Raw genomic sequence first — 21,638 nt, forward strand, 5'->3', positions numbered from 1 at the left:
TAATCAAATTTGTTGATAACACAAAGTTATTCAAATTTGTTGAATCACAGGAGGATTGAGAGAAATTGCAAGAGGATCTTTGAGATTGTGAGACTAGTTATCCAAATGGCAAATGAAATGTAATATGGGCTAGCAGTGCAAAGTGATACATGTAGGAAAGAGCAACCCAAATATAGCTACATGATGTAAAGTTCCATATTAGGAGTCACCACCCAGGAAAAGAATCTAGGTGTCATTGTTGATGATACATTGAAATCCTCTGCTCAGTATTCAGTGGTGGCCAGAAAATAGAATGTTAGGAATTATGAAAGGAATTGAGAATAAAACAAAGAATATTACAATGCCTTTGTATCACTCCATGGAGCTACTGCACCTCAAATATTGTGTTCAATTATGATCACCACATCTCAAAAAAGATACAGAAGAAATTAGAATAGGTACAAAAAAGGGAAACCAAAATGATAACGGGAATGGAACGACTCTCCTATGAGGAAAGGCTAAAGAGACTAGGGCTTGGATAAAAGATGGCTGATAAAAGATAAGATAAAGACCTATAAAATAAGTAGAGTGGAACGGGTAGATGTGAAGCGCTTGTTTACTCTTTCAAAAAGTTCTTTTACAAGAACAAGGGGGCACACAATGAAGTTAAGTAGTACATTTAGAACAAACTGTAAAAAAATATTTCTTCACTCAAAGTGTAATTAAGCTTTGGAATTTGTTGCCAGAGAATGCAGGAAAATGAAGATACATATCCGTAGCAGGTATTCCCCAAGGACAGCAGGCTGATTGTTCTCATATGTGGGTCGACGTCTGTGTCGGCCCGGGAATCGGCAATTTTGCAAGCAAAAAACTTAAAAAGTTTGCCAGAACCTTCTGGTGCGCACACCGCGCATGCGTGGACAACTACTTGCCCGTCACGCGAGCGTTCCCGCTCAGTTTAATCAAAAAGCAAATAATAAACAAACAACAACTCCAAAGGGGAGGTGGGCAGGTTTGTGAGAACAATCAGCCTGCTGTCCTCGGAGAATACCTGCTACAGGTATGTATCTTCGCTTTCTCCAAGGACAAGCAGGCTGCATGTTCGCACATGTGGGGTATCCCTAGTAACCAGGTTCACTCAAAACAATCAACATTGGTCAATTGGGCCTCGCAACGGCGAGAACATAACAAAGATTGATCTGAAACCATAAACTAACTGAGAGTGCAGCCTGGAACAGAACAAAAATGGGTCTAGGAGGGTGGAGTTGGATTCTAAACCCTGAACAGATTCTGCAGCACCAACTGCCCAAATCGACTGTCGCCTCGGGTATCCTGTTGGAGGCAGTAGTGAGATGTGAATGTGTGGACTGATGACCACGTTGCAGCCTTGCAAATCTCCTCAATGGATGCTGACTTTAAGTGAGCCACTAACGCAGCCATGGCTGTAACACTGTGAGCCGTGACATGGCCCTCCAGAGTCAGCTCAGCTTGGGCGTAAGTGAAGGATATGCAATCTGCTAGCCAATTGGAGATTGTGCATTTCCCGATGGCGACTCCCCTCCTGTTGGGATCAAAAGAAACAAACTGGGCGGACTGTCTAAAGGGCTTTGTCCACTCCACGTAAAAGGCCAATGCTCTCTTGCAATCCAAGGTGTGCAAACTGCTTTCGCCAGGGCAGGTATGAGGACGGGGAAAAAATGTTGGCAAGACAATTGACTGGTTCAGATGGAACTCCAACACCATCTTTGGCAGGAACTTAGGGTGCATGCGGAGGAAAACTCTGTTGTGATGAAATTTGATATAAGGTGCATGCACTACCAAGGACTGAAGCTCACTGACTCTACGAGCTAAAGTAACAGCCACCAAGAAAATGACCTTCCAGGTCAAGTACTTCAGATGGCAGGAATTCAGTGGCTCAAAAGGACCTTTCATCAGCTGGAAGAGAACAACGCTGAGATCCCATGACACTGGTGTAGGTTTGACAGGGGGCTTTGACAAAAGCAAACCTCTCATGAAGCGAACAACTAAAGGCTGTCCAGAGATAGGCTTACCCTCTACACGGCTGTGATAAAAACTAATCACACTAAGGTGAACCCTTACGGAGTTGGTCTTTACACCAGACTCCGACAAGTGTAGAAGTTATTCAAGCAGGGTCTGTGTAGGACAAGAAAGAGGATCTAGGGCCTTGCTGTCACACCAGACGGCAAACCTCCTCCATTTAAAAGAGTAACACCTCTTTGTGGAATCTTTCATAGAAGCAAGCAAGACTCGGGAGACACCCTCTAAAAGACCCAAGGAGGCGAATTCTAAGCTCTCAACATCTAGGCTGTGAGAGCCAGAGACTGGAGGTTGGGATATAGAAGTGACCCCTCGTTCTGAGTGATGAGGGTTGGAAAACAGTCCAATCTCCACGGTTCTTCGGAGGACAACTCCAGAAGAAGAGGGAACCAAATCTGACACACCAGAAGTGTGCAATCAGGATCACGGTTCCGCAGTCTTGCTCGAGCTTCAGCAAAGTCTTCCCTACTAGAGGTATGGGAGGATACGCATACAGAAGGCCTGTCCCCTAACGCAGGAGAAAGGCATCTGACGCTAGTCTGTCGTGGGCCTGAAGTCTGGAACAGAACTGAGGGACCTTGTGATTGATCTGAGTGGCAAAAAGATCAACTGAGGGGGGTGCCCCATGCTCGGAAGTTCTTGCGGACTACGCCCATGTTCAGAGACCACTCGTGAAGTTGCATTATCCTGCTCAACCTGTCTGCCAGACTGTTGTTTACGCCTGCCAGATAAGTAGCTTGGAGAAACATGCCGTGACAGCGTGCCCAAAGCCACATCTGGACGGCTTCCTGACACAGAAGGCGAGATCCAGTGCCCCCCCTGCTTGTTGGTGTCGTACATAACAACCTGATTGTCTGTCTGAATTAAAATGATTTGGTTGGACAGCCAATCTCTGAAAGCTTTTAGAGCGTTCCAGATCGCTCTTAATTCCAGGAGGATGATCTGCAGACCCTTTTCCTGAAAGGACCAGGCTCCCTGAGTGTGGAGCCCATCTACATGAGCTCCCCACCCCAGGAGAGATGCATCCGTCGTCAGCACTATCTCTGGCTGAGGAACTTGGAATGGTCGCCCCATGGTCAAATTGGATCGAATCGTCCACCACTGAAGAGAATTCCAAAAGCTGGTGGAGAGTTAGACTACATCCTCTAGATCCCCCGCAGCTTGAACCCACTGGGAAGCTAGGGTCCATTGAGCTGATCTCATATGTAGCTATGCCATGGTGTTACAGTACATGAACTGTGGAGGCCATGTGCCCTAGAAGTCTCAACATCTGCCAAGCCGTGACCTGCTGAGATGCTCAAACCATGGACACCAGGGACAGAAGGTTGTCCGCCCTTGCCTCGGTAAGATAAGCTCGAGCTGTCTGAGTGTTCAACTGGGTTCCAATGAATTCCAATTTTTGGACTGGGGTGAGATGGGATAATTTATGATGAACCCCAGTAGCTCTAGCACCCGAATAGTCATTCGCATGGACTCCAGAGCACCCTCCTTCGAGGTGCTCTTCACCAGCCAATCGTCGAAATAAGGAAACACATGCACTCCCAGTCTGCGTAGCGACACTGCGACTACAGCTAGGCATTTGGTAAACACTCTGGGCGCAGACGCCAGGCCAAAAGGTAGTACACGGTACTGAAAGTGCTGTGTTCCCAGCTGAAATTGAAGATACTTCCTGTGAGCTGGAAGTATCGAGATGTGGGTGTAAGCATCCTTTAAGTCCAAAGAGCATAGCCAATCGTTTCCCTGCATCACAGGAAGAAGGGTGCCCAGGGAAACCATCCTGAACTTTTCTCGGACTAGAAATTTGTTCAGGGCCCTTAGGTCTAGGATGGGAAGCGTCCCCCCTGTTTTCTTTTGCACAAGGAAGTACCTGGAATAGAATCCCAGCCCATCTTCCCCTGGTGGAACGGTTTTGACCACTTGGGCCTGTAGAAGGGCGGAGAGTTCCTCTGCAAGTACCTGTTTGTGCTGGGAACTGTAAGAATGAGCTCCCGGTGGACAATTAGGAGGTTTGGATTCCAGATTGAGGGTGTATCCTGACCGGACTATTTGAAGAACCCACCGGTCGGAGGTTATGAGAGGCCACCTTTGGTGAAAAAATATCAACCTCCCCCCGACCGGCAAGTCGTCTGGCACGGACACTTTTTCTGAGGCTATGCTGAACTGCAGCCATGTCTGCATTTGCTGGGGAGCCGCAGAGGCCTTAGGAGCACGCTGTTGATGAGAACGAGTGCGCTGGGGCTGAGCCTGGACAGGCTGCCGAGAAGCAGGAGTGTACCTACGCCTAGCATAGGAATAGGGAGAACTCAGTTCCCTCCAAAAAACCTCCTAGATGAGGAAGTAGTAGCAGAAGACGCCCAGCGGGAGAATCCATAGCATCATTGTGCTTTTTGAGCTTGTCAACCAGATCCTCTACTTTCTCACCAAAAGGTTATCCTCCCCCCCCCCCCCCCGGGCAAGGAACATCTGCCATCCGCTGCTAGACCAAATGATCCAGGTCAGACACACACAGCCATGAGAGTCTGCTCATCACTATATCTTGGGCAGCGATCTTGGATGTTACATCAAAAGTGTCAAACGTACCCCTGGCCAGGAATTTTCAACACGCCTTCTGCTGCCTGACCACCTGGCGAAAAGGCTCAGCCTGCTTCAGAGGGAGTGCATCAACCAAGCTAGACAGTTGCCTCACTTAGTTCCGCAAGTGGATGCTCATGAAGAGCTGGTATGTCTGGATTTTGGCAGTGAGCATAGCGGCCTGATACGCCTTCCTCCCAAAAGAGTCCAAGGTTCTAGATTCTCTGCCTGGGGGCGCCGAGGCATAGTCCCTAGTACTCTTGGCTCTTTTGAGAGTGGAGTCCACCACCATGGAATTGTGAGGTAGCTGAGACTTCATCAATCTAGGTTCCCTGTGGATCCGATATTGGGATTCAGTTCTCTTCGGGATCACGGGATTAGACAGAGGGAACAACCAGTTTTGTATACGGACTTCCTTCAGTACATTATGCAAAGGAGCTGTTGCAGCCTCTCTAGGTGAAGAAGGATAATCCAGGACCTCGAGCATCTCAGCCCTGGGCTCATCCTCCATAAGGAAGGGAATAGACGCAGCCATTTCCCGGACAAAGGAGGTAAAGGATAGACTCTCCGGTGCAGACAGTCTCCTTTCTGGTGGAGGGGAAGGTTCAGAAGGAATCCCATACGACTCATAAGATCAAAAGTACCTGGTATCCTCCTCTTCCTCCCACGAACGCTCATCTTCAGTATCGGACAAGACATCTCTCAAAGCGTCCAAAACTGAGCCTGCCTCAACGCCGAGGAACGAAGTCCTCGATGGCGGTGCCGAGAAGTCGACTCCCGCCTGGACTCTGGTGAAGCTTCCTCCACCGACGTCGAAGGGGAGTCGACCTGGGTGGCAGGCAGCACCGAGGTCAAGGACCTCACCACAAGCGAAGGGCCAGACACCACTGCAGCAGACGGTACTGAAGGCGCAAGCACCCCCGACACCGAAGCAGACTGGCGCAGTAACCCTTCCAGAAGCTCTGGAAGCAGGGCCCTGATGCATTCGTCGAGAGCCGCCGTTGGACAAGGCTGCGGGGTTGGTATAGGAGCCGGTGGCAGACACTGTCAAGGCTCGGGAGCAAGTACCGACGCATCGGAACCTCCTGAATAGAGGGAGAGCGATCCTCTCGGCGCTGACGCTTCTCAGGTGCCAAATCCCTCAACGCCCCGGAGCTCCCGGCACCGTGTGTCGAAGGAGAACGATGACGGTGCTTCTTCGCCTTTGCTCGATGCCCGTCGAGACTCCTCGGTACAGATGGAATCCTCACGTCTCCTCGGGGCCGGGTCCGACGAAGGTCAGTCCCAGGGGGCCCGCATAACAGGAAGCCTCAAGACAGGTGGAGAACCACTCGATGCCTCACTGCTCCCAGCACGAGTTGGTCGTTCCGCAGCCATTACCTTCGCTCCCGACGTCGATGCGTCCCTTGATGTCGATATCGACGCCGCCGACCTTGGTACCGAAGTCGACATCGAAGGACCGGACCAAGCCCCAAAAAGCTTCTCTCGTTGGGCCTCTTGAGACACTTGAGTCCGTTTCTTCATGCGAAAACACAGACTACAAGCGGCTGGGCTATGGTCAGGCCCAAGGCACTGGATACATCAGAAGTGGGTATCGGTACCCGAGATGGTCCGGTTGCACAGAGTACAACACTTGAAGCTGCTGAGTGTCTTCGATGACATGGAAGGAAAAACGGCTTCGGCGAAATGAAAAGACGTGATCGTGCCTGTTTAAAGAAAAAAGGACACGAAAAAAGGGATCAACCCGGCTGCGTCGAAAAAGAAAGGAAACGTTAAAAGGGGCAAAAAAAAAATAAAGAAACTATGGGTAAAGGTTTTTTTTTAACTATAAATTTCGATACAAGAAAAAAGAATTAAGGCAAAAAGCCGCAAAAACTAAGGATCTCTTTCCCCGGCCTGAGAGGAGTGGGGAAAAACTAGACCGCACCTCAACAGGGAGAAAAAATAACTGAGCGGGAAGGCTCATGTGATGGGCGGCAAGTTGTCCACACATGTGTGCCATAAGGTTCTGGCAAAAGTTTTTAAATTTTTGCTTGCAAAATTGCCAATTCCAGGGCCGACAGCGGACGTTAACCCACATGTGAGAATAAGCAGCCTCCTTGTCCTCGGAGAAAGGCAGTTAGCTGTTGCTGGGTTAAAAAAAAATAAGTTTACATACAAGCTCATTTTCAAAGCACTTAGCCTCCCAAAGTTCCATAGAAACCTATGGAACTTAGCCTCCCAAAGTGCTTTGAAAATATGCCTCATAGTAACATAGTAGATGACGGCAGAAAAAGACCTGCACGGTCCATCTAGTCTGCCCACGATAAACTCATATGTGTAAACCTTACCTTGATTTGTACCTGTCTTTTTCAGGGCACAGACCGTATAAGTCTGTCCAGCAGTATTTCCCGCCTCCCAACCACCAGTCCCGCCTCCAATCACCGGCTCTGGCACAGACCCTGTATAAGTCTGCCCTCCCCTATCCTAGCCTCTCAACCACCAACCCCTCTTCCCCCCCCCCCCCCCCCCCCCCAATTTCAGCTAAGCTTCTGTGGATCCATTCCTTCTGCACAGGAATGAGCTCCTAAAAGAAAAGTCCTTAAAAAGTTGTTGATGACACTATTAAGATGGATTTCAAAATATTGATGGCTTATCTATTTCTTTTTGGATTACTAGGCACTCGTGACCTGGACTGGCCACTGATAGAGAAACAGGGTGCTAGACTTGATAGATCTGTCGCAGTGCATGACAGACCTGTGAGGCGGGTAGAAGAAAGTGACAGGCCGATAGCATCGAGAAGCAGGAAAAAGGCACTACAGGCAGGTAGGTAGAGAGCGAGGTACTGGGCAGTGAGTGACAGGTAGCTAGAGAGCACCGAGAAGAAAACAGCGACATGTAGGTTGAGGGCTACGAGAAGCAGGAAGAAAGCAATGACAAACAGAGAGCACTTAGAAACGGGTTAAGGACAGTGACAGGCAAGTAGACAGCACTGAGGCAAGCAGGCAGGCACCCCCTACTGTCTACGTTTTATATTACTTCCTTCAGTTTATTGCGGCGGTACCGACCGGCCCAAGGAAACGGAAGTGCTGCCTCCGGGCTACGCGAGCCGCCTCCTGGGTACCGCCAGGGATCCGCACGGCCCAGCTGTTGGTGTAAATGTGTAGCGCCAGAGCCAGGTGCAGACCGCAGAGCAGCACTAGAGACAGGCCGAGGGACAGGGACAAGCCGCCAGCTCTCATGGCATTGCCGCCCGAAGGCTTTCGCCCTGTCGGCTCGTCGCGTTCTTTGAATCCCGCGCTTGTTGTCTCGCGTCCATAGCAACCGCGCATGCGTCAGGCAATTCAAGCGACGAGTTCGCAGAGCACTCCGGGAGTTGTAGTTCAAGGTTTGCCCGGCAAAGCAGGCAGGATATACCAAGGAGGTTGGATAAAACTTAGCATTAGGTTGGGATTGGGAACAGTATTTGTACTGGAAGTGAGTACTACCAATGCAAACGTGCACCAGAATGCTATATTGAAGTTCCAGGAAGCCGACAACTCTGTCTTTTTGACAGTGGGCAATCCAGAGTGGCTTCCTTCATGAACCTATTCACCACCGTTCTGAACAATCACCAGGTGATAAACAAAAACACAAAGTGATATAATATACATTAACCCCCCCCCCCCCTCCCCATAAAACCAAAGCTTTCTCCTCAGCCTCAACCTTCCAAAAAAACCCATCCCACCAAAAAGATTACACAGCAGCAAATAACCATTTCTTCAGCCCCTTGCAAAATCACATATAATTCAGCTCATTTCTAAGAGCAAGAGAAAAATTATTCCAAAAATGGGATTGCTTTGACTGGATCTCAATCTTGTGCAATACAGCATTAGCAGATATTAATATTCAGGACCCTACTCACACGGAGCTTTATAAGTCAAGGGTAATACCTTAAATTGTACCCTCTGTGTAATGAAGCCAATGCAGCTCCCCTAACAAGGCAGTGGCCTTATGCCAATGCCAGCACAGTTTCTTCAAAACTGGTCAAGCCAACACATTCTGTATTGCCTGCAGCCTTTTTATTAGTCACATGGGGAGGCCCACATAGCAAGCATTACAATATGCCAGACATACAATAACTAGTCACTACAGCAACATTTTTAACACCTTGGGGTCGAAAAATGAATGCAACTGCTGAACCATAAGTAGCTTATCAAATGCCTACTAGACCACCTCAATTTTAGATTCTAGGCCTAACTTGTTAAACCCATTATATCCTTGGGTAGCAAATTCCACAGCTTAATACCATAAGTGACAAAATACTTCCTTTGCATCTGCCCCTCCCTAGTCTTAGTACTGTTTGAAATGGTAAACAACCATTCCCTATTAATCCCAGTCACAAGTTTATAGACCTCTAGGGGGCTCATTTTCAAAAGAGAAAAATGTCTCAAAAACGACATAAAGTGGTATTTGGATTTGAGAAGTTTTTCTCTGCAGTGCGTGCAAATCACAAGGGGGCATGTTGGGGGCGGGATTTGGGCATTCTCAAAACTTGACGTTTTTCTACCATAATCGAACAAAGCAAAAATGTCCAGGGCTAAAAGACATTTTGGTCCAGATCTGTTTCAATCATGTCTAAGTCATAAAAACGTGCCCTAAATGACCAGATGACACCTGGAGAGATTAAGGCATGACCCACCTTACCCCCCCAGTGGTCAGACTCCCTCCCACCCACCCCAAAATGTGAAAGAGACAGTACATACCAGCCTCTATGACAGTTTCAGATATTATGGCCAGTCCTATTAGATCAGCAAGAAGGTCCCCGGAGTAGCCTAGTGGTTGGTGCAGTGCTCTATAGAGAAGGGGAGGGGACCTAGGCCCACATCCCACTCTAACTGGTACACTTGTGGTGAAACGTGTGAGTCCTCCAAAACCCACCAAAAAACTACTGTACCTACATATATACCTACATATACTGTACCTACATTTTGTGCGTTTTGCATTTGGACGTTTTTTTTTTTTTAATGGATCAAAAAAAAAAAACGTCCAAATCACAAAACGTTTTTCCAAACAGTATTTTCAAAAGGAAAAGATAGACGTTTGTTGAAAATGACCTTCTTTCCGTTCAGATTTTGGACGTTTTTTTGTAAAACATCCAAAGTCAGACGTCATATCAAAAATGCCCCTCTTTGTCAGCTGAACATTTGGTCCCTTTGTCACATGCATATATGTCAGATTTACCAATTAGAAGTAGCTCTCAAAATACATGTGACATAAGAGCATTTTCAATTTATGGAATGCATTCCTGAATCATATGTGGTGTATGTTTGATCAGAAAGACTTTAGAAGAATCTTGAAGACTTATTTATTGGGATGGAGGTATACCCCTCATTCTGTAAAAGGTCAACTAAATTTAAATGTCATTTGCGTGCGTAAATTTATAAAATACTACAATAGCATTTACATGTGTAAGTGGCAGTTAACTAGAGAATCCAAAATACTCTTCTTAAGTCTGACAATTACCATTCACAAAGTAGCAATTGCTTAGCAGCATAATGTGATTAAGATAAAAGGGGAAAAGCCTCAGAACCCAACCTGCATTTCCTTTGTTTGATAGCACGATTTATAGGGTAGTTCCAGTCATTTAAAAAAAAACCTCTTTAAATCACAAAATCTACCTGCTTTATAAACATTTGCTGGTTGCCATTCATATGGTGACTAAGCAAGAATGAAAAAGTATCAAAAGCTTAGCTTTTTCAAAAATTGTTGTGCTCATCTATAGAATTGCCACCATAATCTTTAGGGATGTGTCTCTAGTCCTGCTGAAATACAAAAGTCACCAAAAGAGCAGACCTAGATACCACTTCAATGGGGATACCCTGAAAACCCCAACTGACTGGGTGTGCCCTGAGGACTGGGTTGAAAACCCTTGCTCAAATGCCAACTGTTAACTTTCCCCCTGATATTCAAAAGCATTTAACTGGCCATGATCAGCACCTGGCCAGTTAAATGCCCCATAACCAGCTATCTGTACATTTTCAACAGGACATGGTTGGCCATGACCCACTAAAAATTAGCAGCTAGCCAGTTACATCACACGATATAATCAGCTATCTGCCAATTTTCAGCTCAAGTTTGGTGGCCATATTTGGTTGCGTGAATACCAGGCCTATCTTTGGCCGGTTCAACCTTAACTGGCCAGTGCTGAATATCAGCTTGGCCAGTTAAGTTTGAATCAGCAAAAAATAAACTGTATATTCCGTGCTGGTCACCAGAAATGGCCCAGCATTGAATATCCAGGCTCAGCGCCAACCATGGGAGTTAGCCGGGTTAACTCCCATAATCGAAATATACAGGCCCTTTGTTTTTTAAGGCTAGCTAGTCATTATTATAGTTTCTTGATATACTGTTGATAAGTAGTGGCTCCAAGGTTTAGAATTCAGACATATATTTTTTACTTTTTGTAAAGGAATTTGGGGCAGAGACTGTGGGCCCAGAGCAGCAGACATCGCCTCATCCATTGTAACGGTAATCTCTGTAAGGGAGGAGTCTCAAAGAGGTGTAAATTGTAGAGTCAGGCCCGGAAGTCCTGCTTTTCCAAGTGCAAGTGGAGCTGGGAAGGCTAAGTTCACTGGTTTTATTCTACATACTTCGTTGCTTGGCTGGCAACATTTAGTATTTCTCCTGTCTGTTTTTCATCTGTATATCTATGGTATAATTTGCTCTAATTGCTTTTATGGTGAGCAGGGTGGTATACCTCTGTTTTGAAAAAAGTGGAGAAAAAAAAAAAAGAAAAACTTGGTTTTTTTTTTCTCTCTAATACTGAAACTGTTAACTTTGTTTTGTTTTTTCAGTTTAGCTATTCATTTTATATTATAGTCTCTTGATACACTATCGATAAGTAGTGGCCCCTAGCTTAACTTTCCTAAATTCTAGTCTTCAGCGAATGAAAAAAGCATAGTCTACTGGACCTGTAATTAATTTGAACTTTAATTCTTAAAAGTCAAGGGTGGAAGAGAGAGAGAGAGAGAGTCCTTACAGTATATATAACTGAGAATATCTAGTTCTCCCATATCTGTATTTTGTTATTGAGATTGTAATCCATCTCTCTCTTCCTCAGAAAAAAAGGAGAGAAATAGCATAAGGTTCCCATTTTGGCAAAATCTAACTACAATATGCACAAAATGAGTAGTGTATAGGTTGCCTAAGGGGTATATGGATGAGAGAAGAAAGCACAGAAAAAAATAGAGTTCGGCCAGAGAAGTATTGGAGAGTTATCAATATGGTGACCACTTGAAAAGGAAGAGTCAGGAGGAACAGTTGAAGGATGACAGATATGAAATGATGCCCTTTCACAAACAGTAGGAGTTTTTTTTTCCATTTCCCTTGGCCAGTGACGCTCAGGGAGAACCTCAAAAACACCCTTGAACATTTGTAAATTAGAGAGAATGCAGTGATCATAGACAGAGATTTTTATCTGGGCACTAGAGAGTTGCACAGGGACAGAAATCTTACCCGTCCCTGCTTGTGCCCGTTCCTGCAGGTCAAGTGATCTCTGATGCTGGTGCCTGTGTCAGAGCTGAGGCTTGTGCATCAGTCCAGAAGCAGAGATGGTTAATGGAAGACATTCTAGATCTGTGCTGTTAAAGCAAAGAGGAGCAGGAAGTCACACTCAAAGAACTTGGTACTTGGTAGTGAGAGACTGGCGCAGGTGCAGCTTACACTTCCATGGGAAACCCACAGGAACTGCTTCCGTCCCAGCGGGAAGCCCGCAGAGCTGTTTCCTTCCCCACAGGAACCCCCGCAGCCCTGGAGGGGATTCCTACAGATTCCCACAAACCCATTCCCGTGCAGGTCTCTACTGAGCACTGCTGAGTCAAATGGTTGTTATCAGGAACAAGATTTAGTTGCTTACAGTTTGTGGTAAAATTATGATAAAACATCACTTTAAGCTTTGCCTGATTATTGCAGTGTGTAGTTTATTGCTTTACAGTCCACATCAAGGTCCAGGAGATAAGACTATCTCACCATGCCTACAGTAATATCTTGAGAAAGTGCCATTGTTAGCAGCTGGAGTTTTCTTAGCTTTTACCACCTAAAAAGCAAGGGCAAATCATTACAGGAAAATGTCTCTTCACATATGACCAACCTCAGAAGAAACCCCATCCTTCTAGCATAACCGACCTTCCTGTCATCCCTTTATCCCTATAATGCATACAAAGCTCCCTCAGCCTTGAATCCCAACAATACCACAAACTCCCAGGTGCTAGATTAGTATCTTCCAAATCTTAAATCTGTAGTGTGGGGGGAAAGAGCCTTTCTCCTCCCATTCCTCCCTCTCTCCTTTTTGCTGGTGAAGGCACTGGTTTTGAAAAGGTGCCTTTGACACTCTAAGCCTAATATCAAAGCTGTTTGTGCCATATATTTATTTATGTACATTATTTACTACCCCACACAATCCACAAAGTTCTTGGTGGCTTACAGTAGTAACATACATAGTTAAAAACATAACCAGACAATAAAACATATATTTCTGTCATAAATGAAACAAAACCAACCTTAGTTAAATATCAAGCAATAACCCTCCAAAATAAATAGTTAGGAGTTACTAACTATTACTAAACATTACTGATTAAAAACTTGTCGAAATAAGTGTCTTACTGTAAGTTATTTTTTTTATAAAGGGCAATGCCCTGAACCAGTCTTAAAGATACAGGCAAACAGTTCCACCAAGTTGGACCCATAACTCTAAATTGTCTTTTTTTTTTTTTACAATATTCTTCTAACGAAGTGTCAAATTTACCATTTTTAAATTGGCACCTAGACCAGCTTTTTCTAGCTGCCAAAGATTTAGAAGAGACAAACATAGTACCTTGAATTTTAAGATATTTGTGGGGCCCAGAATCTGAAGAGGGGAGGGACTCCAGAGAGACATTAGGGGCTACTTCAGGAAATTGGTTGGCTTTGCTGCCTCAAGGATGCCTTGGGAGGGTGGGGGTATAGGTGGCTATATTGAGGTAGGTCACGGACAATGTCCATCTATCTTCACATGGCCAGCATTAGATCCATTAGCTATTACCCTGGATTGTGAGTCTAGCAAATATCTAATGAACCTATTATTAAAATGTCAACCCCATTTTAAGGGCATGCGCATTAATTGTACTTCATATTTGCATTAAAACACATGCATATATGTGATCGCATTTAGCAACTTGGTCATTGGATAATATGTATGTCAATTCATCTGAAGTCCAGTACCAGTTAGCAAATAGGTTGCTTAGATTCATGATGGTGGAACTAAATAAGTAGAGGGAGCATTCAAAAATTGTTTTCTCAAGATTGAATGAAAATATGTGTGTTTTTACTGGCTCTCTTCCTTGAATCAAGACTTTAAATTAGTCTGTTAATTTAATGCAATTTAACATACATCTTTGCATTACTGATGTGCTAGATTATAGGATGTAGTTCTAGGGTGATGAATTTATCAATATTAACATTTCAGTTCTAAATGAATTCTAGAAATTGTAGCCTGATTTCATTGCAATGGTCTCTGGCTAATCTCTGAGCTTGTCTATGAGTGATTACAGTCAAAATAGCAAAGCCATCTTAAAGTTGAAATTTCAGTCAGAGTATTTTTAAGCACTATATTTAGTAACTTTTGCTTTATGTAACATTTCTTTGTGCAAAGGAATGCTTTAAATGACCTGAGGGAAAGCTTTACCAATGTATTTTTTTCAGCATTTCAAAAAGCAGGTATTCAATAGTTTGTAACTTATTGCATTTTAAGTGTAATATATAACCTGCTCTAGTCTTTGTGCATTTGTATGTGCATTGTAAAGTGATTACGACCGATCTGAAGCAAGATTTCTTTGGTTTATGTGGTGACCATGTACTGCAAAAGTGGAGGAGTGGCCTAGTGGTTAGAGTGGTGGACTTTGGTCCTGGGGAACTGGGTTCAATTCCCACTGCAGGCACAAGCAGCTCCTTGTGACTCTGGGCAAGTCACTTAACCCTCCATTGCCCCAGGTACAAATAAGTACCTGTATATAATATGTAAGCCACATTGAACCTGCTATGAGTGGAAAAGCGTGGGGTACAAATATAATAAAATGTATTTATTTAGATTTTGCTCACTCCTTTTTCAGTAATAGCTCAAGGTGATTTTTTTTTAAACAGCTTGGTTGACCCTTTTAATGATTATAAATGATCTATCATGCAATGCATCACTACCTACATCAGTGATTCCAAACCTGTCCAGGGGGGAACCTCAGGCAGTCCAGTTTTTAGGATATCCACAGTGAACATTCATGAGATCAACTTCCATGCACTGCCTCCTTGGTGTGCAAATCTGTCTCCTTTCCTAGGAGTAGTGTAGTGGTTATTGAAGCAGGCTGGGAGCCAGAGAGAACAGGATTTGAATCCCACTGACACTCCTTGTGACCCTAGGCAAGTCACTTAACCCTCCATTATCTCGGGTAAAAACTTAGAGGTAGATGTTCAGCCAGTGGTAGTGAATGCCAGGCCATGTCCGGGCATCGCCAGTGAATATCCGGGTTTATGCGGCTGGCTATCTCTTACACAGTTAATTGCAATATTCAGTACTTAACTGCCTAAGAGACAGCCTATAAAGATAGGACTGTGTTTTATGCAGTCTGATTTGGTCGCTTAACTTAGGTAGTTGAATATCAACCCTTAACCACAGAAGTGATGACTCCACCCCGTACCGCCTAGAAGATTTCTTTGAAAATATTTTATTTCAGACAGGCCTTCCCATCGGCTCCTAAATATTGACTCGCTTGCTGATTTTGGTGGTCTTTCTAACTCAGTGATTCTCAAACCTGTCCTGGGCAAACTCCAGCCAGTCAGGTTTTCAGGATATCTGCAATGAATATTCATAAGATTGACTTGCATTCACTGCTTCTGCTGGATTCAGATTTATTTCATGCATATTCAGTGTGGATATCCAGACAACCTGATTGGCTGGGTTTCCCCAGGACTAGTTTGGGAACCACTACTCTAGGTAGTATTTGTCTCTAATTCTTTTTAATGTGTTTATATATATATATATATATATATATATATATATATATATATATATATATATATATATATATATATTGGGGTTTGAATTTGAGAAGCATGGATATACATCTTGCATTGAATTCAGAGAAAACTAAATTTATATGTTTTGCGAATTTACCAAATTTAATACCTTCAACAATAAATTTAGGTCATAACAATCATAACAAATACAAATCAACCTATATATCCAGCTTTTCCTACATAAGCACACAACTATGGAACGCATTACCAAAAGCCGCGAAAACAACTTATGATCACCTAAACTTCTGGAAATCATTAAAAACTAACCTGTTAAAAAAGGCATACCCTACCGACCCAAATTAAATGCCTGTACCCTGTAAAACAACGAAACCAAAGCTCATAATGGACATATAATAACTCTTCTTCTCTATGATTCCCTAATGTGTCTGTACACACAAACCTTATTCCAATCAGGAATATTAAACTTCAATCTTATTGATTAGTATAGACAATCGTGAAGTACAGAATTATGTTTAGTGAAGATTCAGTGTAAATTTTTGATTAACTGGTATTTAGGATGGATTATTGTAGTATGCTTTGTTGAAAAGGTTGGTTTTCAATAATTTATGGAAATTATTTATGTCGTGTGTTGTTTTTATTGATTTAGGTAGTTTGTTCCATATTTGCGTACCTATATAGGAGAAACTGGATGCATATGTTAATTTATATTTCACTCCTCTGCAGTTGGGGTAGTGAAGGTTCAGGAATGTGCGTGATGATTTAGTAGAGTTCCTGTTTGGTAAGTCTATAAGGTCTGACATATAACCCGGAACTTCACCGTGTATGATCTTATGAACCAGAGTGCAGACCTTGAACGTAATGCGCTCTCTTAGTGGCGTTTTCATATTTCGTTTTGCCAAATATGAGTCTGGCTGCCGTGTTTTGTGCAGTTTGGAGTTTCTTAGTAATTTGTTATTTGCAACCGGCATACATTACATTGCAATAATCTAGTTGGCTTAATACAATTGATTGTATCAGTCTGCAGAATATTTCTCTTGGGGAAAAAAGGTTTTATTCTTTTGAGTTTCCACATTGAGTGAAACAAATGTGCAGTTAGGTGTATCTCAAAAGGTGATATTCTGCTGAAAATCTGTGCATTCCATTCAAGAACTCAGGTTGACCATTCCATCTAAACTCCAATATAGAGAATTGCACAGGGACAGAAATTTCACTCTCCCCCACCCATCCCCACTGGAATCTTCTCCATCCTCACCCGTCCCCGCAAGTAATCTCCTCCATCCTTGCCCGTCCCCTGTGCCAAAATAACCCAACGTGGTAAAATAACTCACCTTAACAGTAGCTCATGTTAATATTTCCCTCTCAGTGCTTATGTGGATTTCAATTCTATCAACCAAGTCCATTAAATTGTTTTAGTGCTGTTATAATTGCCATGGCACAAGGAAAGGATAGGTAGGCTGGCCTGGCACTACACTTCCACGGGAACCCCACAGGATGTGTGTCCATCCCCATGGGAGCCCCGCGGACCTGGAGGGGATCCCTGCAGGAACCGTGGGATTCCCGCTAACCCCGTTCCCATGCAGCTCTCTACTCCAATGTTGAAAAGCTTTAACTTGAAAAAGATTTATTGTAGGCTGTGGACCTGAGCTCTGGACTTAAGGTAAATGGTTATTATATTTTCAGAAGCTCTTTGAAAACATATCTGTTTGATTATTACTTATCAAGGGAATAAATTCTTGTTTACGATGTTTTATCATTTTATTAGTTTCCATAAACATGAGATACAAATAATAGAAATATACCATCAATCAAAAATACAACATAGAACCTTGTCCTTCCATCCCTATCCACCCTACCTCTCCCTCCCTTTTCCAATAAGTAACAGGTATCAGATAAAGTATATCAACAAGATATGCGCCAGTTTGGATTATGGATAATTAAAGATTCTCCTACATGCTACTGTCCCAAGAGTAATCCAGAATTCCAAATCTGACAAAATCTGTCACCATGTAGGGTGTCCATATCAATTATGCCATAACGTTCCATGGTGAGTAGTCATATAATTTGTATGCACCATAAAGCCACTGTAGGAGGATCTTCACTTATCCATAACATTAAGACGGTTTTCTGGGCCATTAATATGGCTTTCCCTAAGAATGGTTTAAGGTAGTGTTTCTCAAGTCTGGTCCTGGAGTACCCCTTGCCAGTCAGGTTTTCAGAATATCCACGATGAATAGGCAAGAAAAGAGATTTGCATATAATGGAGGCAGTGTATGCAAATCAAGTTCATGCACATTCATTGTGGATATCCTGAAAACCTGACTGGCAAGGGGTACTCCAGGTCTGGACTTAGGAAACACTGGTTTAAGGCAAGGGTTCTCAACCCAGTCCTTGGGACACATCTAGCCAGTCAGGTTTTCAGGATGCCCACAATGAATATGCATGAGGTAGATCTGCACACCCTACCTCCACGGCTGGGAAAAAGGCTATTTTTTAATAGGCCGGGAAATGGGCATGCACTAATATTTAAACAGGTGTGTGCCTATTTACGGCCCGAGCCCTTACCACCACCCATTGACCTAGCAGTAAGGGCTCACGCGCTACACATGCGGTAACCATGCAGCGCTCACTAACATGGGTGCGCTGTCGGTTACCACCGGGAACGCCCCCTGTGCTAGAAAATAGAAAATGATTTTCTACTGTGGGATTTGGCATGCACCAAACTCAGGATTACCAACGGGCGCACACATTACCCCAGTGGTAGTGCCGATTGGGCGCACGCTACCCGCACATTAGCCCTCCTGCACCTTTGTAAAAGGGCCCTTCTATATGGTGAAATATAAAGCACAACAGGAACTTATAAATGTAAGATGTTTTAGATTTTAAATTTTTACGTACTTCTTTTAAGAGCTTTGTGATCCACCTTGAGCCATAGATTATGGTTCAGTGGAATATAAATGACTAGATTAGATTAGATATTAGGTGCACCCATATTTATCATGCTTGACTGTAACGTGCAGTAGGAAACTTGGGATTGCTAGACATGCCCCAACAGTTACCACACAGCCTTTGCAATTACTGCATGTTCATTTTCAGTAAGTGCAAAAACCTACTGCACTGTAGTAAGCCAGGCTCTTTATGATCTATGACTCATCGAACATTATAAAAATTTATCAGGTGGTTCTTTATCACATAATTATCCTATATAATAATTTGCACCTCCAACATTCTACGCCTGGGTTCATAACATCCATTCCCATTCATTGCCCCGCCCTTGTGTCAAAATGTAATGACGTCAGAGGGCGGAACAATGAGGGGGAAGGGAAAGTTGGAGGCAAGATGATGTCAGGAGGAGAGAATCGCGGGACATTGAGGGGAGGGAGGGAGGAAGGGAAGGGGAGAGCAAGGCAGAGGAGAATTGATGGACATGGATGGGATGGGAGGACAGTCATAGGCGCCTGTATAAGAGGCTTGGGGAGGCTAAGCCTCCCCAGCCCAACCCTGACCTTCCCCTGGCTGCTGCCCCCCCAAACGCAGGGCTGCCTGGTGCAGCAGCGCTGCAGCCAGGCAGCTCTCGGATGGTCCCTCTGCTCCCTGATCGACAGCCCTCCTCTCCGTTCCTCCCCCCTTGTGTGTGTTTAACCCTTTTACTTTCAGGCACAGCGACAGCAGTGAAGAGGACAACACAGTGGGCTCACCTCCAGCTTCTCCCTTCCCTCACATAGTGTCCCGCCTTCTGCGATGATGCATTTCCTGTTTCCGCGAGGGTGGGACACTGTGTGAGGGAAGGGAGAAGCTGTGTTGTCCTCTTCACTGCTGTCGCTGTGCCTAAAAAGGGTTAAACTTGCGGGGGAGGGGAAGGAACGGAGCGGAGGGCTGTCAGGGAGCTGAGGGAGGGCAGGGAGAATCACTGGACTTGGATGGTAGGAAAGGGGGAGAGAAGAGATTGCTGGACAGGAGAGGAGGGGAGGGCAGGGGGAGAGAAGAGATCGCTGGACAGGAGAGGAGGGGAGGGCAGGGGGAGAGAAGAGATCGCTGGACAGGAGGGGAGGGCAGGGGAGAGAGGAGAATTGCTGGACATGGATGGATGGAGGGGGAAGGAGAGAGCAAATTTGCTGGATATGGATGGATGGAGGAGAGGGCAGGGGAGAATGGAGAGTTGCTGGACATGGATGGATGGAGGGGAGGGCAGGGGAGAGAGGAGAATTGCTGGACATGGATGGATGGAGGGGGCAGGGGAGAGAGCAAATTTGCTGGATATGGATGGATGGAGGAGAGGGCAGGGGAGAATGGAGAGTTGCTGGACATGGATGGATGGAGGGGAGGCAGGAGAGAGAGGAGAATTGCTGGACATGGATGTATGAATGGGGGCAGGGGAGAGAGGAAATTTGTTGGACATGGATGGAGGGGAAGGGGGGGCAGGGGAGAGAGGAGAATTGCTGAATATGGATGGATGAATGGAGGGGGCAGGGGAGAGAGGAAATTTGCTGGATATGGGTGGATAGAGGAGAGGGTAGGGGAGAATGGAGAGTTGCTGGACATGGATGGATGGAGGGGGGGGGAAGTCAGGAAGGAGATGCATATGGATGGAGGGGAGGGAAGAGAGGAGAAATGCTGGACATGGATGGAGTCTGCGTACTCTTTATCTTTTAAAAAATACTATAAATAAAAATCACAAAAAAAGAAAGATTAAAATAAAAAAATACATAGATAAAACAATCCGTATCTCATACCCCTGGAGCATATTACTCATTATATACCCTTCCCAATTATTACTTATCATGACAGAACATGTCTCCTAACGGTTCCCTTAAAAACATAATTGCCATTACATGATAACCTTGCTAGCGCCCGTTTCATTTGTGTGAGAAACGGGCCTTTTTTACTAGTTAAATATATTTGAAACCAATTGAAGAGCTCAACAAAGAAGAATTTGTATTATTTATTTACATAAGGTGATAAACATAATATTTTATTAAGTAAGAACTTATGGCAACTGAAAAGGAGTACCAATGATATTCCATATATTTGATAGTGCCTTAGTTAGAAACAAAACAAAACAAAAAAACCCAAATCTACATATTCAATATTCCTGTAGATTTAGAGGCCCTTTTACTAAAATGTGCTGAATAATGGCCTGCACTGGTGTAGATCCATGTACTGGACTTTTGCAGGTCCATTTTTCAGCACGCCTGCAAAAAAGGCCTTTTTTGCCAAAAAAGGATGCATGTGGCAAAATAAAAAATCATTGTGCATCCATTTTGGGCCTGAGACTTTACCGCCACCCATTGCCTTATCGGCAAGGTCTTGATTTAACCTGCCAGGCAACCTTTGCAGTCTTAGCCCAGTCTCTGTGGAACTCACTAGCCCTATGCCTTCAAAAATAGCATGTCATTTAGTAAATCCCTGGTTTTTACTAAGTGCTTATGAGCAGGTTTTAATTTGTAGACAAAAAGGAAATAGAATTGTGGAGTGAAAGAGGAGAAGGGCAGGAACAATTGGAAAACAGGGGAGTGGATTATGGTTCAACATTTTTATTGATGACAACCAGGATATACAAGACTTGTGAGACATTTCAAGTTCTGATCAGCTGACACAAATACACGATACAGCATTATCCGTCATCAAGTTTTTACATTGTTAATAAATCTCCAAACTCCCCCCCCAACTTCACCGTAAGGATAAAGAAGAAACAACCAATAAAGTAATATCCTCTTATCGGAAACGTATTAGCGACCACATTCCTTCCATTGCTACGAAAATCATGTTCTATATAATCAGCAATGGACCTGCAGTCCCCAAATGATATGGTTAGCACCCTTTCCTGGGGCACAAGCTGGAGAGCCTGTGTTCTGATGGCCCTCCCTCCTACCACCCCAAGGTGTTCGCCAACCAAGACCTAGTACGAGTGCGTTGAACTAAACATAACTCCCCTCCCCCCTCCCTATCCCCTTCTGCCTGAGTGACCTATGAACCCACCGATGCATTAACCTCGTTCTTACTTAAGT

General features: G+C 44.4%; 1 protein-coding gene across 1 annotated transcript in view; it reads right to left on the bottom strand.

Moving 5' to 3' along the window:
- Nucleotides 1–7,871, bottom strand: part of PCSK4 (proprotein convertase subtilisin/kexin type 4) — a 107,930-nt gene extending 100,059 nt beyond the window's left edge. The window contains exon 1 of the mRNA XM_030220024.1: nucleotides 7,656–7,871. Coding sequence (XP_030075884.1) covers nucleotides 7,656–7,829 — 174 coding nt within the window. The 5' untranslated portion in view covers nucleotides 7,830–7,871. The remainder of the gene's footprint in view (nucleotides 1–7,655) is intronic.
- Between the last annotated feature and the right edge of the window lie 13,767 nt (nucleotides 7,872–21,638).

Source organism: Microcaecilia unicolor, chromosome 11 (assembly GCF_901765095.1).
Source record: "Microcaecilia unicolor chromosome 11, aMicUni1.1, whole genome shotgun sequence".
Classification (NCBI taxonomy): domain Eukaryota; kingdom Metazoa; phylum Chordata; class Amphibia; order Gymnophiona; family Siphonopidae; genus Microcaecilia; species Microcaecilia unicolor.